The sequence below is a fragment of the Lygodium microphyllum genome, chromosome 18, assembly GCF_053477565.2.
Source record: "Lygodium microphyllum isolate KBCC chromosome 18, Lygodium_microphyllum_v1.1.10, whole genome shotgun sequence".
NCBI classification, from domain to species: Eukaryota; Viridiplantae; Streptophyta; class Polypodiopsida; order Schizaeales; family Lygodiaceae; genus Lygodium; species Lygodium microphyllum.
In genome coordinates this window covers 72,629,207-72,640,660 of record NC_141152.1, presented here as the reverse complement: position 1 = coordinate 72,640,660, position 11,454 = coordinate 72,629,207, and the positions used below count along the sequence as shown (strand labels likewise).

The 11,454-nt window shown below is 34.7% G+C and overlaps 1 protein-coding gene across 1 annotated transcript; it reads right to left on the bottom strand.

The window, feature by feature from the left end:
• Window positions 1-7,713: 7,713 nt before the first annotated feature.
• LOC148021020 (uncharacterized) lies at window positions 7,714-10,774 on the bottom strand. Its single transcript, XM_087698858.1, has 7 exons — window positions 10,619-10,774; window positions 10,281-10,467; window positions 9,547-9,614; window positions 9,214-9,385; window positions 8,950-9,051; window positions 8,486-8,643; window positions 7,714-8,071 (listed from the first exon to the last, which is right to left on the bottom strand). The coding sequence occupies exons 1-7, from the start codon at window positions 10,670-10,672 to the stop codon at window positions 7,892-7,894; spliced, it is 921 nt and encodes a 306-aa protein (XP_087554984.1). The 5' UTR covers window positions 10,673-10,774; the 3' UTR covers window positions 7,714-7,891.
• Window positions 10,775-11,454: the final 680 nt, after the last annotated feature.

The window sequence follows — 11,454 nt, the reverse complement described above, 5'->3', positions numbered from 1 at the left end:
CAATTTTCAGCAGCTATTTCTTCCACTTGTTTTAGCTCTTTTGAAATTAGATTCATCCTTTACAAAGGTTAGAAAACTTTCCTAAAGTCACACATACATTCTACAAAACAATTACAGAAGGTCTACATAACAATCACAGTACAGCACCAGAACAACTATAGTACAGTTACTGTAGAGAGACATAGCAGAGACAGAGGCTCTACAGAGGGTTACAGAAGGTCATCAAAACCTCATAACTCATACTCAAACCTTTCCAAAATCTCAAAAACTATTCAATAAGCTTTCAAAAGATCTCAATCTTCATCCATCATCAATCCATGCTTCATACAGAAGAAAATCAGAACAAAACAGAAGCTATACAGAACCAATCAGAACCTATCAGAACATCACAGAACCTCATATCTCCACTGAGAATCACCATGAACTTCCAAAACATAATCAATATCATCCAAAACACACTCTCAAATACTTCCATTAATAATCATACATCACTCTAAATCCATCAAAAATCAATCATTCAGTCCTCAAAAACAACAAAAATTCAGTTTTTTTTCACTCTCAACAAGTTCGTAGGTAGTTCTCAATTCTCGTCTGAGGTTCCAAAGTCCCAAACTCGAACTACCTACATGAAATGTAGCACTAAGGTGTAAACGTAGTTTTACACATCACTCTTAAAGGTAATCAATAGAGCATTATTTCACTCAAAACATTGATCCTAAATAGTAAATCAATTTTCTTCGTAGTAACATATGGTTGGGAGCCTCTGATAAGGAGTTTAGCACCATACCCCTCTTTTTACTCGGCAAAGGGGATTCCTTTCCAGTGCAATGCCACGTATACTCCTCATTGAACTTTGGAGCTTGACACAAATTATTCTCGCACCACATCTTATTACTATGCTAGGTGCTTGCACTACATCTTGTGATTACAATAGGTGATGACATCTTACTATCCCTTCCACTTCCATTTAATACCTCAACCACATTGGATGATGGGCTCATTGTATTATCTTAATGCATCAACATAGTTGTCCTATGCAAATAAATTTTTTATCAATTGTTTAGAACAAATATGGTCCTTGACTTCTCCTTCATGTTGTGTCATTAAAGTACTATGAAATTTGTAGTGCATTGGGATCTAGGTTCCTTGTGGCACATCACATCCTTCAGGTTCTCAATCCGAGCTATTGATGGTGTTCATCATTGTATAGACTCTATCCTACTATAAACATGCGTAGTCTCCATCAAGTTTATTTTCCCTACCATGCTTTTCACAAGATGAACCATCTAGATGTTTTTATGAAAGTATTGTAAGTGTATAAGTTTGTAGGATTTTTGTATTGTATACTATTATGTTTTTGTCTTTAGGTTATAGATGAAGATAGGTACATGAAACAATGAGGTAGGTGATGGTGTAGATGATGACAAAACCAATATGGTTGCATTTAACTTTGTGTATTTTGTAGAGGTCTTAAGGCATCAATTTATATAACCATGTTATCTAAATATTATATATATACATGTAAGTTTACATGCATATGTATATCTAACTACATTTGACCAACTATTTGCGACCCATTAGGAGAAGACCAACAAAAGATGTATGCTAGCATATTAATTCATGCCAACTTAGAAAAACATTAATGGTGTAAAGATTTTCTAAATAAATTGTGCACTATCAATAGTGGGGACATTGTGTGTGTGTGTGTGTGTGTGTGTGTGTGTGTGTGTGTGTGTGTGTGAACGCGTGCATGCACATGCATGCATACATCCATATGTGTGAATGAGAGTATTGAGATGTCTAGAATTCTTTGTATTTAGGCATGTGAAAAAAAAATAAAAGCTTTGAAGTTGAACACATTCTCCTAATTAAAACTACACTTTTTAAATAAACATTAAATAAGGGACATAAGCAAAATGCACATGCAAAAACCCAAAAGACTAGATCTAGTTGTCATATGCAATACCATGCCCATAACATGCATCATTAAGTGAGAGTGAGGTTGTTGATGGATGGTTGTGTTTGCTTGAGAGAGAGAGAGAGAGAGAGAGAGAGAGTGTGTGTGTGTGTGTGTGTTAAATTAGTGTTATAAATAGGGATATTTTAAGTGTTTTAGCAATAAAAGACACGTCATTTGATGAGAGACAAGTACTTACCCATTACATTCATGAGACCAACTTGTAGTTTAGAGCGAGAATAGTTCAAGATCTACATAAATACAAGTTCTTTCAATAATTCAAGATACTAATCCAAATGCAAATAGGAAGGTCACATCCTTGGGACTTAATAGTCCTTCAGAATAGTTATCCCTTTTGAGTGTGGTTTAATATCTTTAAAAGTAATTACATTCTTGATATATAGTTCATAGTATATATAGCCTCAACCATTTTATCTTCTAGGTTGTATACTGATATATACCCTCATCATAGAAAAGGAACATAGCACCATCTCTATCTTGCATGCAATCTACTCCAAATAATGTACAACATGCCATGGACTTTGTACCTTCAACCACCTACTACTGAGGTGTTCCACCATGTGATATCAAATATGAGAAACACAACTCTTTATCCAAAACATCTCATCATGGGCCTAGAGGTAATAAGCTCCAATGTTTCTTTTCACACCAGAGTATATGTATGTCAGTGAAATATTTAGCTCTATTGCACCCACTCACTATCCCTCTCTAGCATGGAACACATGAGGAGTGCATGCAACCTATGGAAGCTCCTCCATCAGGGGTTCCCCCCAAAGGTCCATAGGTGGCTCTTATGTTTCCATAGCAACTTGCAAGGAATCAAAGGCCTCACTCTTATATGTTGATTTCTTGACCCTTAGAGAGAGAGAGAGAGTCTTGCTAGATTTCCTTCATTAACATTGAAATATTTTCATATGTTATCATCAAGTGTGATACATAAAATGTAAATCCTCACATAATTTCTCAAGGTTTTATCATGTATGAAACCTATGTAGTGATACCCTATTGAAAGGGTAGCAAACATTGTTGCAAGCTACTTGCTTTAGCTACAAAAGGATTGAAATAAAAACATAATATCTGTGAGTTTGAGAATCTCCGAATTCCCATTTTTCGAATACTAAAAAGGTGGCACCTGGATAACATGCCCATAAGTTTCTCAAAACCATATGAATGACCTATCATTGGAAAACACTTGAAAAATAGAATCTATTGAGCTATAGAGCGCTCAATTTGGAGTTATATTGTTCAAGTTATGACAAATCCAAAGATTTGACCACGTGTCCCAAACTTATGGAAAATTCCCATATTCCCCAATATGGTGTTTAAATGACTATTGCATTATATCATACCAAGAATCACCATAGCAAAGACAAAACTAAATAGAAAGTGTAGATTAGATAGGAGAGCATCCTTATAGGAGGATTTGAAATACTCAAGATTGGCTAGGTGTCTTTGCAAGAATTGATTCATCACCTAAATTATCTATTTGATTGAATACTTTGGGCTTCAAAGAGGATATATTTCTTATTAATGAAACTTGTACAATTGCAAGAAATTATCTAGGTACCTTTGTAGCTAATTATTTTTCAGTACTCTTTAATACATGTGCCTTGAGAAACCAACCCATTTGCCTTTGGGCTTTGATATCTATCACATTTTCTATTACAATACTTCTAACATCAATTATGCTTGATCATAGGTAAGATGGGCAATGTGTCCTTAAACTCTAACATGATTTGGGATAATTAGAGTGATTATAACAAACTAATGTATGTGAGTAAATTAAAAAAGATTAACCTTACCAAGATGGAATGCCACATCATTCGTTGTAACTTTTATATGTTTCTTTGGAGGCCACTTATGTTGAAGTTTTCCATAAATGCAGATAAGTATGTTTATGATTATTTTAGGACATTATCCTTACGGAAAAGAGGACTTTTTCCATCTCTTTTTGAAATTCACATGTACTAGAAATGTTTGGAAGAAGATGCACAAATGGCACATACAATAGGTTCCTAATTTCCCTAAGTATTGAGCTAGGTCACACAGTGCTCAATATTAAATTGGTGATGAATATAATTACCTTCACATGGCTTGGTGTACCACCATATCATCTTTAGAAGAGTAAGTAGAAGAGTTTTGCCAAATTTTGTAAAAAGGGATGAGAAGAAATGTCTTATTATTGAGTGACCACGTAGTTTAATTGTTTGATGACCACTTCCACAAATTATATATTGGCATGACTATCCCATAAAGTAAAAATTCTTGATATGGTTATTTGTAATTCTCTAGTATGAAATGTGGAGAATCGAATTCCCTAGTTGTATGGCCTACAATTCCCTAGTATGCTAGGTGGGAAACTCGAGGGGTTCACTATATATATATCCTCTATATAACGTGTGTTCATGGCCTATTTATAAATATCCTAATCTTTAAATTTTTCTTGAATAAATTAGACCCTTTTCTATTCAATTTGTAAGTAACCCCTTTATATGACACCCTTCTGTATGTAAAAAATGTATCAAAATGGTGTATGTAAAAAATGTATCAAAATGGTGTTTTAAAAATCCCTTATTTTGAACTCACGTTATATATACATATATTTATGAGTGACCCCCCCGAGGTGGGAAATGGGATTCCCTAGTTACATGACTTACAAATCCCTAGTTTAAGATGTGGGGAATAAAATTCATTGGTTATATATAAGGAAATCATATATGCATGCCTAGGATTCCCTACCATGAGATGTGGGGAATGTAGTTACTTAGTTATACATAGGGAATCCATATATACATACCTAGGAAAAACTATAGAATTTCTGACATTTCATGAGTTTTCCTATGTAGTAATTGTTCAAAATCTCCTTGTGGGAGGACTCTTAGAAGGTGAAGCCTATGCTTGGTATGAGTAGTTGGATGCAGAGTTTATCTACCAATAGACATGGTATTTCTCATGACTTGCACTTTCCTTACTTTCATCTTCACTTGAACTCGTCTCATCCTCTTTATTTGAACTATATTCTGCCTCCTTTTCTACTATAGGCTCCAAGTTGAAGTAGAAAACAATCTTTAGACCCCTAAACCATTGCACATAATAAGATCCCAAGAAAGAAATGTATTTAAGAAAAAAATTGATTTAAATATAATGAGGCAAACTATTTGAGACAATTTCACAAAGCCCAATTTTCTACAATGGCATGTCTTAATTCACACATGTAAGGAGGGGATAGTGCTGAGAGAGAGAGAGAGAGAGAGAGAGAGAGAGAGAGAGAGAGAGAGAGAGAGAGAGAGAGAGAGAGAGAGAGAGAGAGAGAGAGAGAGAGAGAGAGAGAGAGAGAGAGAGAGAGAGAGAGAGAGAGAGAGAGAGAGAGAGAGAGAGAGAGAGAGAGAGAGAGCAACTAAGAGTACTACACATTGATTTTTCTTTTGGTAACAAGCTACTACCACATTTGTCAATATGGCTTGACACTATACAAATGTGGAGATATAGTGCTCCATGGATTAGTCTATGGCTAGAAGCTCATCTTCACATCTTGAGAGTGGTATAGCTGGGTCTCCATTGAGATAGACTTTATAGTTTTTATGCTTTAGTTTTGTACATTATACATTTTATTTCAATGTCATTTCAACATTTTATCTATTTTATGTAATATTTTATATATCATGTCTAGGTTTTTCCAACATGGATTCATCGATCATATGGCAATCTAGCTAGAGAAATATTATGTGAGATCCCAAGGGACTTGTGACTTGTGGACATGGTATAGCTAGTTATTAGATACTAGTAGGCTTGCATTTTACATTTCAATCAAGATTTCTTATTCTCTATACTTATTTCTTATCGTAGCATTGAGGACTACTAGAGGATAAGACCTCCAATTATGCATCTCATTGTTATCTACTCTTTAGATATTGAGTTTTAGAATTAGGAGTTATAGTTTTATGAAGACATCTTATACTTCTTTGTAGTTCTATCATTTGGTTTTATACTTTAATTTGTTGCTATATTTTGAGAACATCATTTTATTGTCTTCCTACATTCAAGATTTTCATAGTGTCTTTCTCATACTATGCATTCTACTATTATATCATAGATGTTAGTATTTGGGGTCACTTAATACGTTTATATGTCTTCCATTCATATTTTTTACAAGTTTCTAAGACAAAGAATTGCTAATGGAAAAGAAGGTTAGAGAAATAAGACTTTGTGTATGTGTGTGTGTGTGTATTGATATCTACAAGTCCAACAAGTAGTATATATGTGTGTATGTTTGTATGGAATATGAGAGAGAGAGAGAGAGAGAGAGAGAGAGAGAGAGAGAGAGAGTGTGTGTGTGTGTGTGTGTGTGTATGCCTCCATGCATGTGTATATATGTATGTGTGCAATATCTTTCAAAAAACTTTTAGCTTTGATACCATTGATTAAAATTGCTCTCGAATATAGCATGTTGTCATGCCTATGAGATTAGTATGTGTATACTATATTTATTGTATTTTAATGTATGTCTTTAAGTATAGAAGTATAGTTGGTGCACCATCTTGATGAGTGTAATTAGAATTTTGATAAATAATAGATCAATCTTGTAGATTACCATTAAATACAAACGAAAAGTTCTACATTGATAGTGATATGTGCAACACTATTGAATCAAATGGGCACATTGTTTCTTATCGAAGGATTACATACAATGCTTAAAGTACTATCCTTCAAATCAATATACATCAATAATGGGCACATTCCTTCTTATATTAGGACTACATATCTATGCTGAAAGTATCCTCCAAATCAATTTACATTATTATTATTGTAGGAGAAAAGGAACCTTTTTGGTTTTTTGTACCATCTACAAAAAATTAGGTTTCTTTCAATGTTTAAGGTGACAAGAGATTCATCTACTTTTAAATGTAAGATACAACTTCGAAATCAAAAGGGATCCAAAATAAGCTAGATATCATACATTCTCATGGCCATCTTTGAGATGTTTCTCAAAAAAGAATGTAAAACTTTTTTGCTCATATTAGAATCATCTCAAAAGAAAATTTGAGCAAAATATTTTCTAAAAAATCCTATCATATCTACCATGGATTCTCATTTGAATGAAATATGTGAGCTTTTCCAAGTGTTAAGGTTTCTTTAATTATTTTTCATGAAATTTGGAATATTTAAAATTTTATATAGTAAAAATCCACTGAAACTATTCCAAATGTTGATTTATACCATCTAGTAGCATTGGCAATGTTTTGTGAAACTTTTATATCATATATGCACATTTCATTGAAATATTTCAAATAAGGTGTGAGCCACATAAGTGCATAAGTGCCCCTCTTTTTGGAAAATTACAATACTAGCATTAGTTAGAGAATGAAAGTTGAAAGAAAACACATACAAACTTTGAGAAGATTAGTGTGAATTCTTTAAATACTTACATCATAATCTAGAACAATGATACAACAAAAGGTTTCCAACTTCCAACTATACATGTTGTTATGATCTTTGAAAAATAAGAAATCAAAATATTTTTAGATAACTCACATTGAATTAACATTTTTCTTCTTTTATTAGATCCATTTTATTATAAAAACAAGCTATTGGTTGATGGATATACATCATTACGGTCATGGCTTCTATATGTCAAGAAAAGAGTGAATACTTAACCTTTCTATTATGATCAAGATTCAAAATTTCCATGTTTTTAATGGCAAAAATTTTGAGTCACTATTAATTCTATAAGTACCTTTATTAATAAACATAAGTTTGATTAATGAAGCCAATGCTTTGTAAGCATATCATAAGTTTTACACGCTACAAGTAGTGGCATTTATTCATATGCATGTGTAATAATATCACTTATTCCTTTGATTTCCATACTAGTCTTTCATTAGCCACAAAGGTATTGGATGTTAATCAGAAGCCTTAGGCTACATGCTTCTTGTAGGATGTTGGAGATAAAGACAATGCAAGAAGCTTTACATAGCCACTGAATTTAGAGCCCGTTTCAGCAATATTGAGATGTGAATCAATGTTTTTATACACAGATGTGTATGACTCTTTACCCATGACCTTGTAAAGTATTTGTATAGGTGCTAGAATTACCTGCAAGAGCAAACATGAATTAATCTCAAGCAGACACCACATGGAAGACTATATAGCATACCTATATTCAATGCATACTTTTGAAACTTTCTAACTACCTAATTCTTTCAAAATTTAATGGGTCCCTACATATCTCTCTTTAGATTAACTTTATGTATGAACTAGTAGTATGGCTTTTACCTTTGTCATGATAAAACCCCTTATGGATGGAAACTTTTTATAACTTTAATAGGCTAGAATAATTACTAGGTTCAATTAACTTGTACTCTATTATTGCATGTTGGAGATCACCTAAGTGTATCCAAATGTATTCTAATGCAAAACATTTAAGGCTTATAAAATGATACAAATAATATAAGTAAAGGAATGCATCTTTAAAGGTCACTAGTACAAGAAAAAATGACACATATAGACCTGGTAAGTGGTTGGAAGCAAGTGGGATAGGCCAAGCCTATCAAATGTATTATCAAGGAACCATTCACTGTGGCATGAAACCACCACATCATTGATGATAATACTTCCCATGGGGGTGAATGGATTGTACAAGCCCATCAAGGTCTCCTTTTTAACATCTATATTTAACCAAGTACACCATTAGAACTTTTAGTAAGAGGCAATTATGAATCCTATCACTTATAATTAGCATGCAATATGAAAAAAGGAACATGATTAATGAGGGCTTTTGAATTTGAAAAGATTTAATAAGCAACTTGGTACTTATTGCAAGTTGCTTATTTAACCACGTACACCATTAGAACTTTTAGTAAGAGGCAATTATGGATCCCATCACTTTTAATCACCATGCAATATGAAAAAAGGAACATGATTAATGAGGGCTTCTGAATTTGAAAAGATTTAATAAGCAACTTGCTACTTACTAGTGACAACAAATTGGAAGACATTCAAGTTGTCATCAACAACCATCATTATATCACCCTCATGCACATCAATTGCTCTTTTATAGGTCACGCCATTGTTCTCTGTATGTCAAGGCCACAAACACACATATACACTTGCTCAGCATCAAGCCTTCGAGTAACAGAACTAGTCAAAAAAGCGAATTCTATTTAGCAACCTTCTCAATTGACATGGTAAAACTAGTATTCATTAGATAATGTTTGTTATAAAAGATTCCAACACACCTGACTTAGTAATGGTGAAATGGCCAGGGGTAAGTTGCAAGGTCTTGGTGGTGTTTGTTTTGAGATTCTTAAGCAAGACAACAATGAACTCAGACAGTGCATGAGCATCAAGGTGACCATTGGCATACACATCTTGATAAGAAACTTCTCCATTATGGTTGACTACAACCACCTGTTGACAAGTAAATACGATAACATATTACCCAATTTATGATGAATTTCCCTTGAATCATTTCAATTAAATTCGCTATGCTTAATTTTATGGTGAAATTTCCATAATATGTGACCTTTATAATTTATTCATTTGACATCCCAAAGGTGTGGCTACTTTACCTCCTCTCCAATTGCAAGTTCTGATATTTGCTTATTTATGCCATTTCGTGTCTTGACCAACGCAGTACCTTCAAGGGAAGTAATTCTTTAATAAACTAAAACCAAATGTAATCACAATAATGATCTATTTTATTTCAAGATGCATGAATAATAAACACACATTGCATAGAGGGTTTTGATGTTTTTTGTCCAAGATAGACAAGTATGAGGTAACATGACTTATCCAAAGTGTGTAGGTGGAAGGTATTGTAAGAGCTCTAGAGACTCATCAATTTGGATGGTGAGTTTATGTTTCAGAAAGCATCTCTTATTGTGACCCTTAGCATGATTAATCTTGTTTGAAACAAGGAGATGAAAGGGTCCCATATTTAGCTAGAATGAGAATCTTGCCTTTATTACAAATAGTGCCATCTCTAATATGTGAGACATATTCTTTGATAGAAGAAATGTAAACTTGTATTTCATCTTCTATCATTGGTAGAAGAAATGGAAACATCTATCTTGTGATTGAGTGCATACTCGGAAAAAAAACATTTTCCCAAAATATGAAAAACCTTTCATTAAAAAATGTAGGAGGTAAACTGCCTATTCTGTGAAGGTTTTTTAACTAAATCTTTTGAAATTTGAAGGTTTCCTCACCAGGCCTCAAAATTTTATTTTTAGAGGTAAATTTCAAACTTTAAGCTGGGATTACACTAAAGCTAGGTTATTTCCGACAAGGCTAAATGACCCACCAGGGAAGCAGCTGCCGCATTTGCCACACTTTCCGTATCCGCCTTGGCAACCTTGGCCGCAGTGGTCGGAAGTGCACCCGCAGTATCCAAATCTGCTGCAGCAGTTATTGCCGCATTTGGCGCCGCCGTTAGAGGGCCCGCATATCTGCGCTTCGGCCACCATCGCCGCCATTACGATCATCGCCACCTGCCAGCACCAGAATTATTAACGTCGGCTCGCTATGTATACTTGCAGCAGCTATACGATAATTGCACCTACTTGTTTTACATTTCTTGCGCACGGAATTCTTAAATCAGTTGTGGTTACAAACAACGTCTAGCCGAATCAATATCATCACCTGTATGAGCACCGCTACTACACTAAGCATGCGAGAAGCTCTGATCACCGCCATGGCGATTGTATACGCACAGAAACCCGGATAACCAACTCTAATGATTTGTAAGAGAAACTGCTCAGTCGCTCTTCCAGCTCGTTGGCGAGTAGTTTATGCCCCTGGCGTGTCTATATATATAGTCTGGGTACTGGATCTGGTGGATCCGTTCCATGGTACTGTGTCTCACAAGATCCTCATGGTGAATTAGGTTTCGTGCAATAATTCGAAACCTTCGGATTACTATTTGCTCTCGGTGGATTAGCCGTTGGATAGACATGATCGCCATCGTCATCGCGCACTTATAATTAAAGTAATTGTGCAAATTACCAGGTGCTTTTTTGTCCTACCAGGCCTCCTTCGGTAGTCCTGTTACAATCCCTGAAGTTACGACCGCATGTGCGCCCACGCACACGTGCGAAAGAGAGAGAGAGAGAGAGATGCCTTCCTTCGTCCTTCGTTCAACGCTCGTGCGTGAAGTTTCTCACGGAAGAATATTACCTTCGTCTCCATCTTTTGCTTGACAATGACTGTTTTGTCTTTAAAGGATGTTTTGGTTGATCGTCTATGTCTGTCCGGACAATTTATCTATACATTTGCATCTGCCAATGATCGCTATTTTATAATGCGGTTATATTGAAATATCAAAGTAAGAAGATGCATACAATGATGCTTCAGGCCGAAGCCAAAGCCTAGAGTTTCATCTTACCGAAAAGAGTCATGGCATCATTGTTTAGACTAGGGACTAGATTAGCTGGCTCGTAGAACCTCTCATTGGAAGACTAGGGCATTCATGTGTCGCC

Excerpts from the sequence above, each read along its gene's own strand:
- LOC148021020 (XM_087698858.1), bottom strand. The coding sequence starts at position 10,672 with ATGGCGGTGATCAGAGCTTCTCGCATGCTTAGTGTAGTAGCGGTGCTC. Across the intron at positions 9,386-9,546 it reads AACTTGCAATTGGAGAGGAG|GTGGTTGTAGTCAACCATAA; the intron begins GTAAAGTAGCCA and ends ACTTGTCAACAG. Across the intron at positions 8,644-8,949 it reads CTTCCAATTTGTTGTCACTA|ATGTTAAAAAGGAGACCTTG; the intron begins GTAAGTAGCAAG and ends GGTTAAATATAG.